The sequence below is a fragment of the Apostichopus japonicus genome, chromosome 16, assembly GCF_037975245.1.
Source record: "Apostichopus japonicus isolate 1M-3 chromosome 16, ASM3797524v1, whole genome shotgun sequence".
Classification (NCBI taxonomy): domain Eukaryota; kingdom Metazoa; phylum Echinodermata; class Holothuroidea; order Aspidochirotida; family Stichopodidae; genus Apostichopus; species Apostichopus japonicus.
Genome location: NC_092576.1, coordinates 15,049,508 through 15,075,525, shown reverse-complemented (window position 1 = coordinate 15,075,525; position 26,018 = coordinate 15,049,508). Strand labels below are relative to the sequence as shown.

General features: G+C 36.2%; 1 protein-coding gene across 1 annotated transcript; it reads left to right on the top strand.

Annotated features, from left to right (window-relative positions):
• Nucleotides 1–24,792: 24,792 nt before the first annotated feature.
• On the top strand, nt 24,793–25,203 carry LOC139982024 (uncharacterized). Its single transcript, XM_071994523.1, has one exon. It carries the CDS (start codon nt 24,793–24,795, stop codon nt 25,201–25,203), a length of 411 nt encoding a protein of 136 aa, XP_071850624.1.
• The last annotated feature ends 815 nt before the right edge of the window (nt 25,204–26,018 follow it).

Genomic DNA, 26,018 nt, shown 5'->3' with positions numbered 1-26,018 from the left:
GGGCCATCAGTCTTTATTATAAGATGTTACAAGTTTTTTAGACTCTCCAACATATTGTAAGTTGCAAGTATTGCATTAGATGAGGTAAATGACATTTTAAGATAGGCAGTTTATTGTATGCCGAATTTGGAACGTGCGTTTGGTTTGGTTGCTCTGAAAGGCCCCGGTCGAATCGACAAGTAAGCATATATATGCAATTTTGTGTACAGGGCGATGATCCTGTAGTTTCTGTTTTGCTTTGCCCCTGCTGGGGTGTCATCCTGAAAGGATGCCCGAACTAAAATATCCCGTAGGTTTCTGGGTTTTTTAAATGAGATGACAGGTAGTTCTGAGAAAACTGATTTCAGGCGTTCGGTGCCTTTGAAGTAGGTGAAGATTCTTCTGAATGATATTAGCCAGTGATGGGAGACCAGTGTGGAATGCAGTAACCAATGGTACCCCTTTTGGAACTGGTTTGACGAGTTTTGTACGTCAATGTTTCCGTGCGAGGTTTGCTTTTGACCTTTTTGATGGCATTTTCAATATTACCCCGAAAATACTCTCTGTTTAGGAGGTGTTGTTACAGTTCTTTAGTGTGGGAATCAAAATCGACTTCAGAGGAGCAAATGCATCTAATGCGCAACGCTTGACTGTACGGAATATTTCTGGTACAGTGACGTGGATGGCAACTGCTTGGTAAAAGGTAGATGTGCTTGTTCGTGGGTTTATTGAACAAGTCTGTTTTGAGTGAACCAGTTTGTAGGGTCACAGTGCTGTCCAGGAAGTGAACGTTATGTCCAGAAAAATCTGCAGTAAACTTGATTGTGAGATGAAACGAGTTTATGTCATCAATGAAGGGTTTTAGATTTGCTTCACCATGGGTCCATATCATAAAGATATCGTCAATGAAACGTAACCACGTGTGTGGTTTCAAGTTTTGTCGAGAAAGAAACTCTTTCTCGAGGTTTTCCATAAAGATGTTGGCAGACGACGGTGCCAGTTTACCATTGCGGTGCCATTAATTTGGAGGTAGTATTTGTTGCCAAATACCAGATTATTGCTGGTCAAGATTAGTTGCATCAATTCGGCCAATTCTTCCTTCGTGGGGGTTTTGCCACGTTTCGGTTTAAATGCATTTATGCAGACCGAAATGCCCTCTTCGTTAGGGATATTTGTGTATAACGAAGACGCATCCAAGGTAACTAACAGAGTAGATGGGGGAAGATTTTTATTTCCCCAATTTTCCGGATGAAATCCGTAGTATCATGCACACAGGACTGTAGGGCCGAAACAAGCTGTGGATATATATATATATATATATATATATATATATATATATATGTGTGTGTGTGTGTGTGTGTGTGTGTGTGTGTGTGTGTGTGTGTGTGCAAATGTTGGAATAGGCTACAGCTAGTCATTTAATATGGTAGGATTAACAAAGCATTTGTCTTCCTCTTACAGAGTAAGCTAATAATACTAGCTAGTCGCACAGGCAGCTAATTTACATAGTAATGGTAACTTTTTAATGATGTTCAGCCATTATAAGATTTGCTAATGGCCATGGATAGTTGCAACATAATCGGTAGAACCTGTTAACCTAGATTGTGATACAGACTAATTAGTTTACACAGTCGAGCATGAAATAGAACGAGATTTTATGTTTCCAGCTTCTTGTTCTCTAGTATCTAATCTTTCCTGCAACATAGTCAGTATTCACGATACAAATAATACTTAAAATGAACGTACAGATTTAGTTGTTTCGAGAAGACCATTTGAAGAGGCACAACAAAATTGATACAATAACCAATACCGTAAATAATAATAATATGCCAATAAATTCAGTCTGCAACACAAACATTCTTGTATTTAGCACCGTAGAAGCGGCCATAGATTGCGTGGAAACATCACCGTCGGTACAAAAATCTTTCAATTCTAGCTCTAATAAGTTCTTACCTTTCAATTCAATTCTATAGATATTTTTTAAGTGTTTTCATGGAGAGAGCGCTGAATATATCTAGTGGTAAACGTTGGGGAAAGTTTTGAATTCCTACCCCGTCGCCCTCCTTTTCCTTCTACCATTGGAATCATGTGTACGCCACATGTGTGCTACTGTACAGAAAACAAATAAAAGTGAGAAATAAAGAAAAGTTTACTCCTGACATTTACAAAAGTAGTTTATCCTTGTTATGTTATATTTCCAATAAAATATATAAACAAAAATCAACTGCTAGTAATGTTTTTATAGCTTTGAGATTTCTACGATCATGATCAATTTTAAGATCTGCTAAAACTCTGGAATGGTTTTTAAGGTAGGATTTACAATGCTTTAGTCTAGCTCTTACACAGTATGCACATGATAATAGCTAGTTGCTTACGTAACTAAACTTTACCACAGTGGTAATCCTTACATAAAATATCGGTCATTGTAAAATATGCTAACGATCTTTGAGATTTGTAAGATAATCGACAGAACCTAGATTTGGAGAAGGAGCCAGAATAAAACAGAACGAGAATCTATCTTTATGTTTGCGTGAGTGTCTGTCTGTTTCAATGATCTACAACATAGGAAACCTAACTTTATTCCTAAAGTCATCCTTCAATGAAACAATAACTCGGTTTGACATTTTAGACACATTTAAAGAAAGCACAACTTATGGTGCAGCATAACATTTATAACATAAGATATACAGTACAGTTTAAGAAATATAACATGATAGTATAATATGGTATGTAATAACTTAACAACTTAAAACAGCAAAGCATATCATAATATGATGTACAGTTATAACCTTCAGATGTATAGTTGTATAGTATACACAAATATCATGAAAGTATGATATTTGTAGAATTTTTAACGCAGCTAATACATACGAGAAAAACGCATACAAGGTATTTAGTTGTTTCGAATAGAGGATTTGCAGAGGCACAAAACCAATATTACCATTACCAATACCATCAATACTATGATAATGGATTTAGTCTGCAACACAAACTGTCTTGTAATATCATTATTCAGCACCGTAGTAGTGGCCATAGATTGCGTGGAAACATCACCGTCGGTACAAAAATCTTTTAATTCTAACTCCAATAAGTTCTTACCTTTCAATTCTAGGGGTGTGTTACAGTCCACAGGGTAACGGAAAAACCTTGTCTTTTGAAACCAATCATATAGAAATTTTATTGAGCAGTCACATCCCCAATTGTTCCCAAGTAAATATAGTTCAAAGTCATGATTAACCTGGAAAAAATCGATCGGTAGGAAAGATAACTTGTTGAAAGAAATACGCAGGGTGTCAAGATTATCCAAACCAACTAACGCCAATGGCGAACACGTATGAATATTATTCTCATCTAGATTGATGTACTTCAAGTAAGAATTATGCTCAAAAGCAAATTTGTGGATATTAGAAACGTTGTTCTTTGCAAGTGAAAGAGTCGTTAGGTTGGGTAGTCTGGTCAAGAGCATCGATGGTATCTCACGTATGTCATTTTCGTGCAAAACTGACGCCTGAAGGCCATGTGGTTCGTCTCCGAAAAGAGATTTTCCAACGAAAGAAATATTATTTTTGGGAGCTCTCAGCGTTTCCAGATGAAGGAAACCGTGCAATCCGTAGTCGTCTAACGCACTTAAATAATTACTTGATAAATCGAGATGCGAACAAGTTGGGAATTTGGTGGGAACCGCAACGTTTAATTTCAAAATGTTATTTGATACTAAATATAGACTTTTAACAAAGAGAGTACTCTCGATTTCTGTCGGAAATGGAAAACTTTCGAATACGTTGTTCGACAAATGTAACGTCTGAAGTTCAATCAGTCCGTCAGTAGCATCATAGCGTGCATTCATTATCAAATTTTCGCGAAGTTGAATAAACATCAGTTTATCACAGCACGAAAACGAGAAGGCCTCCACTTGAGTTATCATGTTTCCACTTAGGTCAAGGTAGGTCAATTGCGTAAGAACTTGAAAACTTTGAACAGGCACCGATGTGAGATAGTTGTGAGCTATGCACTAATGTTCAACTTCTCGCGTGGCATTGAAAATTAAATTATTGATTGATCTAATGTTGCAGAATTTCAGAGCAAAGGCTATTAGGTTTGGGAAAAAAGGCAGAATGACTTCTCCACTCGTTAAACTTGAAATATCGGTGTTGACAATTATAAGGTTTCCCACATCCAAGTGTTCTAACACAGGGAATTTGGTGATGTTCATGAGATTTCCATCACCCTGAAAGATACGCCATCCAGGACAATAGCATTCTTTTGGGCAAGTTTCTAGGCAATATGCAAACGTCGCCAAGACCAGGATGTAAATGCAATACCCTTTCATGGTCAAATAACTACAGTGCTCGTGTCCGCGTTAGAGCGAAGAGGATATCTGTATGGTGATGAAAAGGGAAACGTTTGTTGCATGTGTTGATTTGTTTAAAGCATTCATAAACTGATTTAAGCAAATGACAAATGATCCGTCGTCTTCTTTGAAGTTAAGAAAGAAAAACAACGATGACTGCGAAGACCACGACGCCGGCGATGATAAAATGATGATGGCAATGACGAAAGATGAGAGTGATTAGTAAGAACTCGTTAATACTGCAAAATTAGAGCTGTCCTGGTGCTTTAAAGTTGACAATGTACACAGAACTACCACTTCTTTGAGCCAAAATGGATCCCCCCCCCCCCCCGGAACTGAACTGAAAGTGTTGCAAGTAGTATGGCAGACATATATAAACATTATTAAAGATCAACACACCACAACAATTCCACTTTAAGCCATTAATACGCGTTCACACCAGTAGAAACACTGTGGCTATAATCGTCTCCAACATACTTTTGGAATTGCGTCAAACTCATTAAAATGGTTTATGTCCTATTTTAGGGACAGAGTGCAATGTATACAAATTGATAATGTTATATCTGATGAGAAACAGCTAAGGTTTGGGGTGCCACAGGGATCTGTACTTGGTCCTTTGATATATTGTATGTTTACCCGTCCAGTTGGAGAAATAATTCAGCGCCATAACATCAACTATCACTGTTATGCTGATGATACGCAATTGTATTTGAATTTTGGTGTCCTTGAGTCCTGGAATGACGTATCATTAAAGCTCCAAGCATGCCTTTCAGATATAGTCAGGTGGATGCGGGTAAATTGTTTGAAACTTAATCAAGACAAAACTGAGTTCATTGTATTTTCACCAAAATTTCAGGGTAATGCTATTCAAGACTTGTATATAAATATGGGACCTAACACCATATGTTCAGTTCCTAAAGTAAAGAATTTAGGTGTATATCTTGATCACAATCTTACTATGGATAATCAAGTTGACTCTATCTGTAAGTCCTGTTATTGGCAGATCCGAAATATTGGCAAAATTAGAAGGTATATCTCAGATGATGCGTGCAAGACTTTAATCCATGCCCTTGTGACATCCAAACTGGATTACTGCAATGCCCTGATATATGGCCTGCCTCACAAGCTGACCGATCGCTTTTAGCGAGTTCAGAATCGCGCTGCACGGCTTGTAAGTCGCATTCGTAGACATGAGCATATTACACCTGTATTACGTGACTTACATTGGTTGCCTATTCATTGCAGGTTCAATTATAAGATTCTGTTATATACATATAAGTCACTTAATGGTTTAGCCCCTATCTACCGCTCTGAATTAATTCATAAATACAAGCCTACTCGATCTCTACGCTCAGAATCTAAGTCCTTACTTACCAAACCTGTCATTAAAACTTCTACATACGGTAACAGGCGTTTCGATTACTCATCTGCGACATTATGGAACAGTTTAACGGAGGAAGCTAAGTGTGCCAAAAATATAGATGAATTTAAAAAACTAGTCAAAACCTTTCTATTTCGATCTGTATTCCATTAACCGTGCTTTCTATACTATTTATACTGTCACATTATTACAACGCATTTCCATTTTGCATTTATAGCGCTTTTAAAATTTAAAATTGTTCACATTTTTATATATTTTAAATTTTAAGATTTTGTTTGTATAATTTTCGATTTTCCATTTGCAGTTTTTATACAATTTATTGTCAGATTGTATATAACAAATTTCCTCCCCTTTTTATACCTTACATTATCGATTTATATATTTGTATATCATGTTTGTATGTATTTTACTGTAAAGCGCCTTTGAGTAATTTCTGATTGGATAAGGCGCTATAGAAATTTTGTAAAATATCTAAATAAAATATATAATGACCGGTGATCGATTCCTACCTTCACCTGATGAGTCCCACAAAGACAGAAATCGGTCGTGAAGTGGAATTTTAGCAAATGATGAGATGACCTACTAACAAATTAAAAGAAACTCATTACAAGCACCAATAAATACTGAAAGAATCAAACGAACTTAAAGCAAACAAGCCATGTTGGCGAGTTTTAAGTCAAAGGTAGACAACTTACCGATGATGTTCATAACGAAATGAAAGCTTTCACTTTCTTTGTTCATATAACAGAAGTTTGAAACACGTCTATCGAGAAAGAAGACCTGAATGCCAGTTATTGGGATTATTAATGCATGTACCGTGATAGCTTGATAAACGCCCTCTCTATTCTCTGTAATTTTAGCTAATGGAAGTCACAGGTTACGAAATCTTAGATATAAATAATATATGAGTGGAAAAGGTTGAGAAGGGGAAAAAAAAAACTTTTTAAGAAAATATCTTATTCATAATAATGCCAATATCTGTAGGACGGTGAGCATCGAGGTCGTGGTACGGAAGTGAGAATTATAAATTAAGCATTCTTAGTAAATGTAAATACCAATCTGGACTATAACAGATGTAGATCAAAACATTTAAGAAAGATACAAATCCGATCAAATCCTTTTATTAGCAAACCTACAATTTGCAACAATATGTGACGTCATATGTAACTAAAACATCAAAGCTTTGTTTATTTGTATTGCAGAGTGAGTACTTCTGCTAAGTTGAATTGTTTTTCCAAGATTATTTAAACAAATTCCTCTTCTTGAAGTTCTCGAAAATTTGTCGAATGTTGTGCACTTTGTGTGATCACATTCACTACAGAAGAAAAAGGGATTTCGTTGCCTTATCTCCATCTTTCTTTGTTAACTCACGGTGCCCTGCATGTAATTGTTGTTTGTGTATAAGACGAGGGGTAGAACTTCCAAACACTTTAAAGGATTGTCTGGTGGCCCAAAGAAGTTACCTTAAAATATGATCAATAATTTTACAAACATGTTGTCAAGTTATGAGAACGCCAATGTTGCGTTTGACAGAGAAATGATTTTTTAAACGTTAAGGATGGACATTTCCAATATGATATGAACAGTACAGAACGTGACGTCATCTACGCTAATGCAGATTGCGACATAACCCACGCTCCGTACAGTACCTTCAGTAATCACAACAAAAACCGCGTTTGTATAGATTAATTTCTTCCTCAAATTTTGGTGAAATTTCTTATAAATTAGATATGTTTTCAAAAACTCCTTAATCCGCCATATATGTAGTAGATCGGTGGTTTCGTGGTCTTTGTGTGACACAAGATAAGTTTTAACAGCAGACTCTTCGTTGTTTAAACATCGCGCTATCCAGCTCCAACGCGGATGTTCGCATGTAGGCTTCCCTAACGATTAAAATCGGACAGTTCTGCAAAGCCTAAGCTTCTCGGTACTATAATCTGCTTTGACATCGATTCCGCCAAGTTTCATCTTTCGGTGTTCCGAATACTTTTCAAGTTTCCTTTTACTGTTAATTTGATCCGTGAATTTTATTTCAGCGATTTCGAAGAACAGTTTATGAACTGTGGTTTGAGTGTGAGAGTATATTATGTGCAACGCTATACGTATACCAACTGGGCATGCCAGGCTGTAACGTTCGCGATATGTACGTCATATCATATGTAATATGTAATACATATATATATATATATATATATATATAAAATATATTTATATATAATATATATACATATAAAATATATTAATAAATAATTAAATATATATATATATACATATATATTTATATATGTATATATATATATATCAAAACGAAAATCCACGTTAACTCCAAAATGAAAATAATAATAGAGAAAACAAGAAAAATAAGATATGACTCATAATTGACAAATAAGGAGTAATGTTTTAGAAAATATATTGGAATTTTCGGTCCCCCTGGGATCTTCGTCAGCAATATATGACAGTCGAATGAAAAGTACAAAATGTAACACAATGAAAGTATGACGCTAGATAAGTGCAGTTGCATTGCTGGAATTAGAACCAAATAGTAAACCATGACTATACAGGAAGCGGATTAAGGAGCAAAGAACGGATTACATATGTTTGTAGAACTGATAGAATGATAGAATTATTGGGGTCCCAGGTCTTTGTTGAGGCCGGTGATGTGAAACTTAATACGAAAGATCCAATCGATTTCTTTACGTTTACGCTCAGGACCGGATTTGTGTTCGAGGCGGTAAAAATACATTTTAGGCTTTTGAGAGAATGACTATGAAGATTGAAATGTTCGGAAACTGAGAACTCTGCAAAATTATCACGAATAGCTTTTGTGTGATTATTAAAACGTAAGCGGAACCGGGAGACATTCTCTCAAAACCCAAGAGAACCTGGATTTGGTTATTGAAAACATACAAAGAAAGCACCACAAAACATAATATGGTTTAGCATAACATTTATATCATAAGTTATATAGTACAATATAACAAATATAGCATAATATGGTGTAGCATAACATTTATAACATAAGTTATACAGCGTAGCATAGCAGATATAGCATAATATTATATTATGGTATGTCATAACATAACACAGCATAGCATACTATGGTGTAGCATAACATTTATAACATAAGTTATACAGCGTAGCATAGCAGATATAGCATAATATTATATTATGGTATGTCATAACATAACACAGCATACTATGGGGTAGCATAACATTTATAACATAAGTTATACAGTATAGCGTAGCAAATCTAGCATAATATTATAATATGGTATGTCATAACATAACGCAACATAGCATAATATGGTGTAGCATAACATTTGTAACATAAGTTATACAGTAGCCTATAGCATAGCCAATATAGCATAATATTATAATATGGTATGTCATAACATAACGCAGCATAGCATACTATGGTGTAGCATAACATTTATAACATAAGTTATACAGCGTAGCATAGCAGATATAGCATAATATTATATTATGGTATGTCATAACATAACAAAGCATACTATGGTGTAGCATAACATTTATAACATAAGTTATACAGTATAGCGTAGCAAATATAGCATAATATTATAATATGGTATGTCATAACATAACGCAACATAGCATAATATGGTGTAGCATAACATTTGTAACATAAGTTATACAGTATAGCAAAGCAAATATAGCATAATATTATAATATGGTATGTCATAACATAACGCAACATAGCATAATATGGTGTAGCATAACATTTATAACATAAGTTATACAGTATAGCATAGCCAATATAGCATGATATTATAATATGGTATGTCATAACATAACGCAACATATCATAATATGGTGTAGCATAACATTTGTAACATAAGTTATACAGTAAAGCATAGCAAATATATTATATTAATATTATAATATGGTATGCCATAATAAAACATAGCATAGTTAGAATTCATCTCAGTTTATTTTTATAAAATCCATACGAGAAAAACGCATACAATTCTAAGGGCTTAATTATTAATAATTTTCAATTGGAAAATTTGGGATTAATTACAACTAAGGAGGCAGATACTGCTATAGGTAATAATTGGTTTAAGTTTTTAATTTAAAAATTTGTGATAAAATATGTGGGGATAGGTGACAAGGAGTAGCAGGAATTGAAACTATTTTATAGAGAAGAGTCTCGGCATGGTTGTGAAGTCAAAGCGACCTACTGATTTTTGCTGGATTTAGCAGAAGTTTTTGGAAAATCGGATTATTTTAATCCGATTCCGTCGTAATTTCATAGGAATTGTTTTGGATTATCTGGGACAGCAAATCGTTTCTGATGTTTAAACCGAATGGTGCCGTGGTCTTTAGGTTGAGTTCCCAGAAATGTTCTTTTCCTTTCCTAGATTTATCTGTCCAAGAATCGTTTTGGTCAATGGCAATAACACGCAAATTCTCAATTAAATGATTTGGGAGATTGAAGTGATTTGCAACAGGTTGATGGATCTTTTTTGCTTTGATCGCCAATCTATGTTGTGTCATTCTCATTCTATGAGTGTTTTTTGGACTCTCCAACGTATTGTAAGTTGCAAGTATTGCATTAGATGAGGTAAATGACATTTTTGGATAGGCAGTTAGTTTTGTGCCGAATTTGGAACGTGCGTTCGGTTCGATTGCTCTGAAAGGCCCCAGTCGAATCAACAAGTTACCCTTTTTTTCCAACTTTGCGCACAGGGCGATGATCATGTAGTTTCTGTTTTGTTTGCCCCTAATGGGGTGTCATCCTGAAAGGATGCCTGAACTAAAATATCCCATAGGCTACTGGGTCTTTTAAATGAGATGACAGGTAGTTCTGAGAAAACTGATTTCAGGCGTTCGGTGCATTGATGTAGGTGAAGATTCTTCTCATGATATTAGCCAGTGGTGGGAGACCAGTGTGGAATGCAGTAACCAATGGTACCCCTTTTGGAACTGGTTTGACGAGTTTTGTACGTCAATGTTTCGGTGCGAGGTTTGCTTTTGACCTTTTTGATGGCATTTTCAATATTACCCCGAAAATACTCTCTGTTTAGGAGGTGTTGTTACAGTTCTTTAGTGTGGGAATCAAAATCGACTTCAGAGGAGCAAATGCATCGAATGCGCAACGCTTGACTGTACGGAATATTTCTGGTACAGTGACGTGGATGGCACCTGCTTGGTAAAAGGTAGATGTGCTTGTTCGTGGGTTTATTGAACAAGTCTGTTTTGAGTGAACCAGTTTGTAGGGTCACAGTGCTGTCCAGGAAGTGAACGTTATGTCCAGAAAAATCTGCAGTAAACTTGATTGTGAGATGAAACGAGTTTATGTCATCTATGAAGGGTTTTAGATTTGCTTCACCATGGGTCCATATCATAAAGATATCGTCAATGAAACGTAACCACGTGTGTGGTTTCAAGTTTTGTCGAGAAAGAAATTCTTTCTCGAGGTATCCCATAAAGATGTTGGCAGACCACGGTGCCAGTTTACCATTGTGGTGCCATTAATTTGGAGGTAGTATTTGTTGCCAAATACCAGATTATTGCTGGTCAAGATTAGTTGCATCAATTCGGCCAATTCTTCCTTCGTGGGGGTTTGCCACGTTTCGGTTTGAATGCTTTTGTGCAGGCCGAAATGCCCTCTTCTTTAGGGATATTTGTGTATTACGAAGACACATCCAAGGTAACTAACAGAGTAGATGGGGGAAGACTTTTTATTTCCCAATTTTCTGGATGAAATCCGTAGTGTCATGCACATAGCACGGTAGGGCCGAAACAAGAGGTTGGATATATATATATATATATACATATATATATATATATATATATATATACATATATATATATATATATATATATATATATATATATGTGCAAATGTTGGAATAGGCTAGAGCCAGTCATTTAATATGGTAGGATTAACAAAGCATTTGTCTTCCTCTTACAGAGTAAGCTAATAATACTAGCTAGTTGCACACGCAGCTAATTTACATAGTAATGGTAACTTTTTAATGATGTTCAGCCATTATAAGATTTGCTAATGGCCATGGATAGTTGCAACATAATCGGTAGAACCTGTTAACCTAGATTGTGATACAGAGTAATTAGTTTACACAGTCGAGAATGAAATAGAACGAGATTTTATGTTTCCAGCTTCTTGTTCTCTAGTATTTTTTCTTTCCTGCAACATAGTCAGTATTCACGATACAAATAATACTTAAAATGAACGTACACATTTAGTTGTTTCGAGATGACCATTTGAAGAGGCACAAACAAATTGTTACAATAACCAATACCATAAATAATATGCCAATCAATTCAGTCTGCAACACAAACATTCTTGTATTTAGCACCGTAGAAGCGGCCATAGATTGCGTGGAAACATCACCGTCCGCACAAAAATCTTTTAATTCTAGCTCTTATAAGTTCTTACCTTTCAATTCAATTCTATAGATATTTTTTAAGTGTTTTCATGGAGAGAGCGCTGAATATATCTAGTGGTAAACGTTGGAGAAAGTTTTGAATTCCTACCCCGTCCCCCTCCTTTTCCTTCTACCATTGGAATCATGTGTACGCCACATGTGTGCTACTGTACAGAAAACAAAATAAAAGTGAGAAATAAAGAAAAGTTTATTCCTGACATTTACAAAAGTAGTTTATCCTTGTTATGTTATATTTCCAATAAAATATATAAACAAAAATCAACTGCTAGTAATGTTTCTATAGCTATTGAGATTTCTACGATCATGATCAATTTTAAGATCTGCTAAAACTCTGGAATGGTTTTTAAGGTAGGATTTACAAAGCTTTAGTCTACAATCCTCGACAAAAATGATGGGACAGTATGAGCAGCAACGAGCGATATTGGTTTAAGCGCACCCCCCTTCCCCCCGTTCAATGTTGTAGCCAAAAGCGCTCAGAAACTGCAACATTGATACGGGGAGTGGGGTGTCCCATCTATTTTTGTCGACGATTGTAGCTCTTACACAGTATGCACATGATAATAGCTAGTTGCTTACGTAACTAAACTTTACCACAGTTGAAATCCGTGCATATAATATCGGTCATTTTAAAAATTGCTAACGATCTTTGAGAGTTGTAAGATAATCGACAGAACCTACATTTGGAGAAGGAGCCAGAATAAAACAGAACGAGAATCTATCTTGATGTTTGCGTGAGTGTCTGTCTGTTTCAATGATCTACAACATAGCAAACCTAACTTTATTCCTAAAGTCATCCTTCAATGAAACAATAACTCGTTTGACATTTTAGACACATTTAATGAAAGCACAACTTATGGTGCAGCATAACATTTATAACATAAGATATACAGTACAGTTTAATAAATATTTCATGATAGTATAATATGGTATGTAATAACATAACATTACACAGCAAAGCATAGCATAATATGATGTACAGTTATAACCTTAAGATGTATAGTTGTATAGTATACACAAATATCATGAAAGTGTGATATTTGTAGAATTTTTAACGCAGCTAATACATACGAGAAAAACGCATACAAGGTATTTAGTTGTTTCGAATAGACCATTTGAAGAGGCACAAAACCAATATTGCCATTACCAATACCATCACTACTATGATAATGGATTTAGTCTGCAACACAAACTGTCTTGTAATACCATTATTTAGCACCGTAGTAGTGGCCATAGATTGCGTGGAAACATCACCGTCGGTACAAAAATCTGTTAATTCTAATTCCAATAAGTTCTTACCTTTCAATTCTAATGGTGTGTTACAGTCCACAAGGTAACGGAAAAACCTTGTCTTTTGAAACCAATGATATAGATATTTCATTGAGCAGTCACATCCCCAATTGTTCCCAAGTAAATAAAGTCCAAAGTCATGATTAACCTGGAAAAAATCGATCGGTAGGAAAGATAACTTGTTGAAAGAAATACGCAGGGTTTGAAGATTATCCAAACCAACTAAAGCCAATGGCGAACACGTATGAATATTATTCTCTTCGAGATTGATGTACTTCAAGTAAGAATTATGCTCAAAAGCAAAATCGTGGATATTAGAAATGTTGTTCTGTGCAAGTGAAAGAGTCGTTAGGTTGGGTAGTCTAGTCAAGAGCATCGATGGTATCTCACGTAAGTCATTTTCTTGCAAAATTAACGCTTGAAGGCCATGTGGTTCGTCTCCGAAAAGAGATTTTCCAACAAGAGAAATATTATTTTTTTGAGCTCTCAGCGTTTCCAGATGAGGGAAACCGTACAACCCGTAGTCGTCTAATGCAATTAAATAATTACCTGATAAATCGAGATGCGAACAAGTTGGGAATTTGGTGGGAACCGCAACGTTTAATTTCAAAATGTTATTTGATGCTAAAGATAGACTTTTTACAAAGAAAGTACTCTTGTTTTCTGTCGGAAATGGAAAACTTTCGAATACGTTGTTCGACATATGTAACGTCTGAAGTTCAACTAGTCCGCCAGTAGCTTCATAGCGTGCATTCATTATCAAATTTTCGCGAAGTTGAATAACCCTCAGTTTATCACAGCACGAAAACGAGAAGGCCTCCACTTGAGTTATCATGTTTCCACTTAGGTCAAGGGTGGTCAATCGCGTAAGAACTTGAAAACTTTGAACAGGCACCGATGTGAGATAGTTGTAAGCTATGTCCAAACTTTCAACCTCTCGCGTGGCATTGAAAATTAAATTATTGATTGATCTAATGTTGCAGAATTTCAGAACAACGGCTATTAGGTTTGGGAAAACAGGCAGAATGACTTCACCACTCGTTAAACTTGAAATATCGGTGTTGGTAATAATAAGGTTACCCACATCCAAATGTTCTAAGACAGGGAATTTGGTGATGTTCATGAGAATTCCATCACACTGAAAGATACGCCATCCAGGACAATAGCATTCCTTTGGGCAAGGTTCTAGGCAATTTGTAAACGTCGCCAAGACCAGGATGTAAATGCAATACCCTTTCATGGTCAAATAACTACAGTGCTCATGTCCGGGTTAGAGCGAAGAGGATATCTGTATGGTGATGAAAAGGGAAACATTTGTTATATGTGTTGATTTGTTTATAGCATTCATGAACTGATTTAAGCAAATGACAAATGAACCGTCGTCTTCTTTGAAGTTAAGAAAGAAAACAACGATGACTGCGAAGACCACGACGCCGGCGATGATAAATATGATGATGGCAATGACGAAAGATGAGAGTGATTAGTAAGAACTCGTAAATACTGCAAATTAGAGCTGTGCACCCCTGGTGCCTTTAATCTGACAATGTACACAGAATTACCGCTTCTTTGAGCCAAAATGGATTTTTTTCCCCCTGAACTGAACGTGTAGCAGGTAGTATGACAGACATATGTAAACATTATTAAAGATGAACACACCACAAAAATTCCGCTTTAAGTCATTAATACGCATTCACACCATCAGAAACACTGTGGCTATAATGTCCGGTGATCGATTCCTACCTTAACCTGATGAGTCCCGAAAAGACGAAATCGGTCGTGAATTGGAATTTTAGCAAACGATGAGATGATCTACTAACAAATTAAAAGAAACTCATTAAAAGCACCAATCAATAATAAAAGAAATAAACGAACTAAAAGCAAACAAGCCATGTTGGCGAGTTTTAAGTCAAAGGTAGACAACTCACCGATGTTTTTCATAACTAACTGAAAGCTTTCACCTTCTTCGTTCACATGACAGAAGTTTGAAACACGTCGATTGAGAAAGAAGACCTGAATGCCAATTATTGGGATTATTAAGCTGATAGTGAGTGTTAAGTGTTAGCTTGATAAGCGCCCTCTCCATACAGCTCTGTAATTTTAGCTAATGGAAGTCACAGGTTACGAAATCTTAGATATAAATAATACATGAGTGGAAAAGGTTGAGAAGGAAGAAAACAACTTATTAAGGAAATATCATATTCATAATAATGTCAATATCTGGATGACGGTGAGCCTCGAGGTCGTGGTATGGAAGTGAGAATTATAAATTAAGCGTTCTTAGTAAATGTAAATACCAATCTGGACTATAACAGATGTAGATCAAAACATTTAAGAAAGATACAAATCTGATCAAATCCTTTTATTAGCAAACCTACAATTTGCAACAATATGTGACGTCATATTTGACTAAAACATCAAAGCTTTGTTTATTTGTATTGCAGAGTGAGTACTTCTGCTAAGTTGAATTGTTTTTCCAAGATTATTTAAAAAAAATCCTCTTCTTGAAGTTCTCGAAAATTTGTCGAATGTTGTGCACTTTGTGTGATCACATTCACTACAGAAGAAAAAGGGATTTCGTTGCCTTTTCTCCATCTTTCATTGTTAACTCACGGTGCCCTGCATGTAATTGTTGTTTGTGTAAAAGACGAGGGATAGAACTTCCAAACACTTAAAAGGATTGTCTGGTGGCCCAAAGAAGTTACCTTAAAATATGATCAATAATTTTACAAACATGTTGTCAAAGTATGAGAACGCCAATGTTGCGTTTGACAGAGAAATGATTTTTTAAACGTTAAGGATGCTGGATCATACCTTAAGTCGACATTTACATTGACTTACACACTAAATTCAATCGATTTTTTGTAACCCTAACCCTGAACCGACCCTAACCAAACCTTGTAAATGAACGTTTTACAGGACGGAGAACATTATAAAGCTATTTCCGAGAATTAAAAAGTTTCTTAAAATGGTAGTAAAACAATAGGTCGACACTAAGGTACACTTTTTTACCATAAACTGTCGACCTAAGGTACATATAATGAGTATATATGTATATATATGTTTGATCTCTAGAGTAAGGCAAAATATGTCACTGGAAACAGAACTAGTATTGTTCGATACAGGTGACAAACGCCTACAGTGGAATTACGACCTTCCTTACCGGTTTCGAACCTCTGGACATACAATCAGCGTCCATAGCCTAGTGGTTAGGGTGTCCGCGTACAGAGCGGAAGGCCCGTGGTTCGAATCCCGGTGGAGGCTGAAAGTTTTTTCACTGTTCTTGATTTTCCAACTCATTACTATTTTCATTTATATATATATATATATATATATATATATATATATAGTAGAAAAATAAATAAAAAATTCTCAGTGCTACGCAGAACATTGCCTATATATATATATATATATATATATATATATATATATATATATATATATATATATATTTATATATATATATATATTTATATATATATATATATATTTATATATATATATATATATATATATATATATATATATATATATATCAAAACGAAAATCCACGTTAACTCCAAAAGGAAAATAATAATAGAGAAAACAAGAAAAATAAGATATGACTCATAAATTGACAAATAAGGAGTAATGTTTTAGAAAATATATTGGAATTTTCGGTCCCCCTGGGATCTTCGTCAGCAATATATGACAGTCGAATGAAAAGTACAAAATGTAACACAATGAATGTATGACGCTAGATAAGTGCAGTTGCATTGATGGAATTAGAACCAATAGTAAACCATGACTATACAGGAAGCGGATTAAGGAGCAAAGAACGGATTACATATGTTTGTAGAACTGATAGAATGATAGAATTATTGGGGTCCCAGGTCTTTGTTGAGGCCGGTGATGTGAAACTTAATACGAAAGATCCAATCGATTTCTCTACGTTTACGCCCAGGACCGGATTTGAAGTTCGAGGCAATTAAAATACATTTTAGGCCTTTGAGAGAATGACTATGAAGATTGAAATGTTCGGAAACTGAGAACCCTGCAAAATTATCACGAATAGCTTTTGTGTGATTATTAAAACGTAAGCGGAACCGGGAGACATTCTCTCAAAACCCAAGAGAACCTGGATTTGGTTATTGAAAACATACAAAGAAAGCACCACAAAACATAATATGGTTTAGCATAACATTTATATCATAAGTTATATAGTACAACATAACAAATATAGCATAATATGGAGTAGCATAACATTTATAACATAAGTTATACAGCGTAGCATTGCAAATATAGCATAATATTATATTATGGTATGTCATAACATAACACAGCATTGCATAACATGGTGTAGCATAACATTTATAACATAAGTTATACAGCGTAGCATAGCAAATATAGCATAATATTATATTATGGTATGTCATAACATAACACAGCATAGCATACTATGGTGTAGCATAACATTTATAACATAAGTTATACAGTATAGCGTAGCAAATCTAGCATAATATTATAATATGGTATGTCATAACATAACACAGCATAGCATAATGGTGTGAAGCGTAACATTTATAACATAAGTTATACAGTATAGCATAGCAAATATAGCACAATATTATAATATGGTATGTCATTACATAACACAGCATAGCATAATATGGTGTAGCATAACATAAGTTATACAGTAAAGCATAGTTAATATATTATATTAATATTATAATATGGTATGCCATAATAAAACATAGCATAGTTAGAATTCATCTCAGTTTTTTTTTTTATAAAATCCATACGAGAAAAACGCATACAATTCTAAGGGCTTAATTATTAATAATGTTCAATTGTAAAATTTGGGATTAATTACAACTAAGGAGGCAGATACTGCTATAGGTAATAATTGGTTTAATTTTTTAATTTAAAAATTTGTTATAAAATATGTGGGGATAGGTGACAAGGAGTAGCAGGAATTGAAACTATTTTATAGAGAAGAGTCTCGGCATGGTTGTGAAGTCAAAGCGACCTACTGATTTCTGCAGGATTTAGCAGAAGTTTTTGGAAAATCGGATTATTTTAATCCGATTCCGTCGTAATTTCATAGAAATTGTTTTGGATTATCTGGGACGGCAAATCGTTTCTGATGTTTTAACCGAATGGTGCCGTGGTCTTTAGGTTTAGTTCCCAGAAATTTTCTTTTCCTTTCCTAGATTTATCTGTCTAAGAATCGTTTTGGTCAATGGCAATAACACGCAAATTCTCAACTAAATGATTAGGGAGATTGAAGTGATCTGCAACAGGTTGGTGGATCTCTTTTGCTTTGATCGCCGATCTATGTTGTGTCATTCTCATTCTATGAGTTTTTTTTTTTGACTCTCCAACGTATTGTAAGTTGCAAATATTGCATTAGATGAGAAAATGACATGATAGGCAGTTTATTTTATGCCGAATTTGGTTCGATTGCACTAAAAGGCCCTGTCGAATCGACAAGTTACCCCTTTTTCCAATGTTGCGTACAGGGCGATCCTGTAGTTTCTGTTTTGTTTTCCCATAATGGGGTGTCATCCTGAAAAGATGCCCGAACTAAATTATCCCGTAGGTTACTGGGTCTTTTAAATGCGATGACAGGTAGTTGTGAGAAAATTCTTCTGAAAGATATTAGCCAGTGGTGGGAGACCATAGTGGAATGCAGTAACTATTGGTACCCCTTTTGGAACTGGTTTGACGAGCTTTGTACGTCAATGTTTCGGTACGGGGTTTGCTTTTGGCCTTTTTGATGGCATTTCAAATAGTACCCCGAAAATACTGTCTGTTTAGGAGGTGTTGTTACAGTTCTTTAGTGTGGGAATCAAAATCGACTTCAGAGGAGCAAATGCATCGAATGCCACAACGCTTGACTGTACGGAATATTTCTGGTACAGTCACCTGGATGGCAACTGGTTGGTAAAGGGTATATGTGCTTTTTCGTGGGTTTATTGAACAAGTCGGTTTTGAGTGAACCATTTTGTAGGGTCACAGTGGTGTCCAGGAAGTGAACGTTATATCCAGAAAAATCTGTAGTAAACTTGATTGTGAGATGAAACGAGTTTATGTCATCAATGAAGAGTATTAGAAGTTTCCTCGCAATGGGTCCATATCATGAAGATATCGTCAATGAAACGTAACCACGTGTGTGGTTTCAAGTTTTGTCGAGAAAGAAATTCTTTCTCGAGGTTTCCCACAGAGATGTTGGCAAAAGACAGTGCCAGTTTGATATCCATTGCGGGGACATGAATTTAGATGTAGTGTTTGTTGCCAAATACCAGATTATTCCTGGTCAAGATTAATTGCATCAATTCGGCCAATTCTTCCTTCGTGGGGGTTTTGCCACGTTTCGGTTTAAATGTATTTATGCAGGCCGAAATGCCCTCTTCGTTAGGGATATTTGTGTATAACGAAGACGCATCCAAGGTAACTAACAGAGTAGATGGGGGAAGATTTTATTTCCCCAATTTTCCGGATGAAATCCGTAGTATCATGCACACAGGACTGTAGGGCCGAAACAAGCTGTTGGATATATATATATATATATATATATATATATATAAATATATATATATGTATATATATATATATATATATACATATATTTATGTGTGTGTGTGTGTGCGTGTGTGTGTGTGTGTGTATGTGAAAGATTCAGTAGCGTTACGGTGTGTAATGTTATACCACAGGCATTTTAAATTGAATTTAACCATTTGGAATTAATGGAAACAAATATTCTACACTGCTAGCATATCTCAGCATCGTAGCTCTTAGTAAGGGTGCTTGATAGAGATGTGTTTCCAGATATAAATTCGTTAGAAGAATTTATGATTCAACATTCAAGATGATCACCGAATATTTTACTCTCACATCAAAGCTTTTCTGAAATCAACCTGCTTACTTTGTTATACATTATGTTAGCAAAATGGTACTCATACTTCGTGTATTCTTAACATTTTGTCAGCAAGACTTCACTACGAAAAGGAAATTAACGTTGTAGTTATTGCAAAGGTAAGGAAAATGCGTTATGTGTGTTATGTATAGTTGTGTGTACCTCGCTAGTAACGGAAAAATGCAACAACACGCGGTTTTAATTGCACAAATATTCGGGAGCCGGTACCAACTAGCTCAGATTAAAAGAATACAAGTAGTATTTATACCCAGCCATGACCTGTCCATTTGTGTTTCTATTTTACAAGCAAAGAGAATATGATACTTCATCATTGTTCTGATTTCGATCTTGTGACTGGCTTAGACCGTACAGCATTCTGACCCATCAGTATTACGTTGTCCAATTGTTGTTTTAATTGCGCATTTTATTCCAAAGGGTTATTTCCTTGCTGTGGACATGTGACATGACTAGAAATTGTTCACTTTAATTTATATGTATCTGATTCCAAAGCGCTGTTCGTATGCGGTATCAATTGTGCAATCTGGAGACTGACGGCTTGTTGTAAACATATTGTGTATGTCACATTAGAATAGTATAATTTAGTTAATTTGTATTTGTATGACAGAAGAAGTCAATCTGTCAGCTGTTTATTTTAGAAAGTTTTTTTTAGTAACTTTTACTTTAGTCAATGCTGGTTGTTGTTGATGTTGGAAAGTAGTATCCAAGGATGTAGGACAATTTACATAAACCCTAATCCCTCTATTCACTACAAAAATACAAGGTAGCATAATTGAGTATGTATACAAAAGAAACATCACCAGGTCAGGGCATAGTATAATAATACAAAGGTACAGGGTAGCATAGCATAGCTAGTGCACACAAAAGAAACCTACCAGGGCAGGACATAGTCAAGATGACAATGTATTGTATTGCCAAGTTATGCAAATTGATACACTATTAATTATGTGTGACATCACATCCAGCCAGTGAAGTGAGTGTTGGATAAGATTTTTATTCACTCTCCAAAATACCATCATCGGATTGAGTCCTGCTATATCTCTTAGCTGAAAAAGACGGAGCTACAATATTGTGATTTTCATATCATGGGGCACAGGATCCTATATATAGGATACCTGTATTGAAGCCTGGGCTGGCATACTTTAATTAATATCTGGCATTTAACTGTGAAAGCTTGAAACACAATTTTTCCCTGGAGATTCCAGTATCACACAATATTTAGTGTTCTGGATAGGGCAGCTTGTCGGCAGAGTTGGGATGGAAGTACATCACCTGACCGGATAAAGTAAAGCTGTATTGCAGAGCTCGTCTGACAGTTTAAGAACTGGAACCATTGTAAGTAGAAACTTGTTATAGTAATCTGTTCTGTATATGTAATATTTGGGATGCAACCACTTTAAAGTTTGTATACTTTTGGAGGTGAATATGCATACAAAAGTCAGTTTAATTTTGTGTAGTAATTTTTCATTATGTTGGATAGTAAAAGTCACGCCTTAATTGACTTTCCTTAAGAAAGTGGATGTTTGCTATGATTGTAATAGTGATGGTAACTTTTATAGCATTACAAATTAATTCAAGTGATTTTGGCAGAGAGGGGTTATATGTTTAGTGGAGTGAACATGAGGTTAGTGTGCATAAAGGAGAGTTATGATGTGCTCACCATAGCTTTGGAGTAGGAATGTATATATGTTTGAGTTTAACCAATTTTTGTTTGTATGTGGAACAAACTAAACTTTGTTCAAGATTCATATATGGCTTATTGTTACAAATTTTGTATTATAAATTTATGCAACATGTTTAGTATATTGTATTTGGACAAAGTATTATCAGAGAATCTGATTGTGTATTTTTTTCCGATACAGTGCCACTTTCCTCTCACATTGGGTCGAAGACCGGAAGCTTTTGAGGATAGTTTTATCACCGACTATAACACCTACCACAACTTGATATCAGCAACCACGTGTCAACAAGTATTGTCAACACCTTTAGGCAATATTCGTCATAGTGACAACTCAGAACTCATTTTTTTTTTAAGATAAATGTTAAATCAGAATTTCATGATGTAAAGGGGGGAAAGCTCTTCAGACTAGAAGAGGTAATCTCATTCTTTGATAGAGAAAAGAATATCCAATTAATATATATTAAGACTAAATTTATACGTGCCAGTTTGCTCTCTCGCAATTGAAAAAGATCCAGGGGTATCAAAACTTTGGAAAGTCTTAACCTTTTCAGTAGTTAAGCTAAATCTAGTATATGTTATCCTCTGGTAAAGATTGCGCCAAAGCAATCTGTTATCTCTAAGTATTCAGGAGTCCTACGTGTTCCTAAGCAGTATTACAGAACGCTGTAACCTTTATTTTGCATGTTCCTTTTTTTTATTATTTTAAGGAGAAAGTTCCTCCTCAATAAATACCTATTCACTTAAGAAGTTGAATTTATAAAACTTGTTCTGCATCATTAGTTGGTTGGAGTATTTCTTTTTTACATTGCATTTTGATTTTGGATAGCCGCTAGGCGAATGTGTCGCATTGCCACTTGCATTCTTTTTGTGGGTGACAGTGTAGGCGTTTAAGAGACTTCTCGACATGATGATGAATCATAAAGTCAAAACCCTGTATAGCACTAATGGACTCTTGTTAAATATAAAAAAAAAAATGTTCACGATATAATAATAGGATCAAAGTACTACTTGTCCAATAGTCCACGCACTGCAATGTAAAACCAACGTCATCCTCAAAATATCATATATGCTGAATGCTACCGACTCGAATGGACTGTGCCAACAGCACCAATACAAGGGAAATCGAGCACGGTGATATCAGGTATATCCCATCGAGCTCTTTTCAAAAATCATTGCAAACACTTGTAAATCAATTTTAACGTGACCCAAAGCAAGCACTGATCGCTAACAGAAAAAAGTCGTTCAGTGTGCGTTAATCAGTTATTTACTCTGTAAAACCCGGTTTCTCAATAACTGATGTCGACGACCTTCATGACTAAGAATTCAAGACAATAATGACCGTCACGTCATTTCCAGAATCTGTTTGTTCGTTTGTGTGTTGCATTGATGTATTGGTTGTATATAGCAGTGCCACGTGACAGGTTTGTTAATATAACAGATAATCAGCCGCGTGGATGATCAGAGTGTGTCATGCCTGATCGATGCCTGATAGGCTCCTGCAGGTTAGCAAAAAACAAATTGATTAACAAAATAGACCATCAATTTTTTTTAAGTAATGTTGTAATAATAATACAACCACATAGCTGAGGTAGACCAGGAGATACTCGATGTCCCACCTGCCAGTAACACTGACAAACACCCTATCCTTAGGGAGGAAGTAGAAGCAGCTGTTAGATCACTGAAAAAGGGCAAGTCAGCAGGAGTGGATAACATCCCAGCAGAGCTGATTCAAACAGGGGGAGAAGCTGCCATCAACACACTACACACAATCTGCAAAAAGATCTGGCAGACAGGAAACTGGCCCACACCATGGACACAGTCTTTGGTCATCACCCTTCCAAAGAAAGGCAACTTGCAACAGTGCCAGAACTATCGCACAATCAGCCTCATCTGCCACCCGAGTAAAGTAATGCTAAAGATCTTGCTAAACCGACTAAAACCACAAGCAGAAGCAATCATTGCGGAGGAGCAGGCTGGATTTAGAGCTGGTCGCAGCACGACAGAGCAGATCTTCAATCTCAGAAATACTGTGCGAACGTTACCTACAACACCAGCAAGACCTCTACCATGTCTTTATAGACTTCAAAAAGGCTTTTGATAGAGTCTGGCATGCGGCTCTATGGGCAACTATGAGACACTACAACTTCAATGTCAACCTCACCAGAGTGATCCAACAGCTTTATGACAAAGCCACCAGCGCAGTCATCTTCAATGGTGCAATAGGGGAGTGGTTCGGGACAACAGTCGGAGTCCGGCGAGGTTGCTTGCTCTCGCCTACTCTCTTCAACGTTTTCCTCGAGAAAATCATGTCGGATGCTCTAGATATGCATGAAGGGACAGTGAGCGTCGGTGGCAGAACATGTGACAACTTACGTTTTGCCGATGACATTGATGCCTTTGTAGGAAAAGAAGAAGAGCTCTCCAGTCTAGTGGAACGCCTCGACAAGACCTCGGCAGCCTACGGGATGGAGGTCAATGCACAAAAAACCAAACTGATGACCAATAGCAGCGATGGCATCAACGTAGACATCAGGGCCAATGACGAAAAGCTGGAAACGGTTCAGAGCTTCAAGTACCTGGGAGCAATAGTAACAGATGAAGGTTCAAAGTCAGAAATAATCTCCAGGATTGCACAGACAACATCAGCAGTAACGAAACTGAAGCTAATTTGGAAGGACAGGAACATCACCCTCCGGTCAAAGATCCGACTGATGCGCTCCCTTGTCACCTCCATATTCCTCTACGCCTATGAGTCATGAGTCATGGACCATGACAGCAGACATCGAAAGGAGGATACAAACTGTAGAAATGAGATGTTACCGCAGACTCCTCAATATATCCTACAGGGACCACATCTCCAATCAAGAAGTGAGGAAAAGAATTGGCCAGGCTATCGGGCCCTACGATGAACTCCTCACCATTGTGAAAAAACGCAAATTGAGATGGTATGGTCATGTCACAAGATCTACAGGACTGGCTGAGACGATCCTGCAGGGCACGGTACCGGGAGGAAAAAGGAGAGGCAGACAGAGGAAAAGTTGGGAGGACAACATCCCAGAGTGGACGAGCCTCAAACTGCCTGATGGCCTTCGAGAGGCAGAGGATAGGAAGAAATGGAAAGCAATAGTTGGGAGGGCATCTGTGGCGCCCCTACGGTCTACCAGACTCCGGGATAGGTGAGGTGAGGTGAGGAGGTAATAATAGTTGGCAGACAAGCAAAATATTCAGAAAGGGAGCTATATTACTCAAACATAATTGGGAGGCTGCCCCAGACGTGACAATCCCACCCTCCCGTGAAGAGACCAGTAGCTAAAAAAAAATATTAAAGAAAATAACTCTTCCCGGTAGCTGGGCTTAGTTGCTCCTCGGAAGAGAACTGTTCTCCCGAAGTTTTACTCACAAGCACTCTAGCCACCAGCTTCCTAGACAAGGGGCTCCTCCCTCTTAATTTTGTTTTTGCCTTTTTTTTAATTTAAATTATGCTAAAACCTAACTAGAGATGAATATACTTGACGTATTATTATTTTGTTTTTCTCCCTTCCTTTCTCCCAATGGTGTGTATTACATAATCTTTCAACTTTGGAATCAAGATGACGAGACGTTAATCACTATCATGGCTAAGAACTGTACTATCAACTGATTGCTGACGCCATCATTTGACCATTTGATGTATGATGTAACTCTTTTTAAGAATAACATCACCGGACAAACCGTATTTCGTTATGTCATTAGCACAAACAAATAGGCATATTATTTCATTGATAGTTAAAAATGACCATAGATAAGGGACAAATGTTTCCGTACGCCATTTTCCGATTTTTCTTTGGAAAGCCATAGGGTAGAGACAAATCTGACGACGAAACAGTGGCACCGAGTACACAAAAGAAGGCCAGCTAAACGATTATTCATTCACAATTAATTACATGTACCAGCTCTTTGTGTGTGTTGTAGTGTTAATTTCTTGTATAGGTATCGTACCACAATTAGAGTAGTGT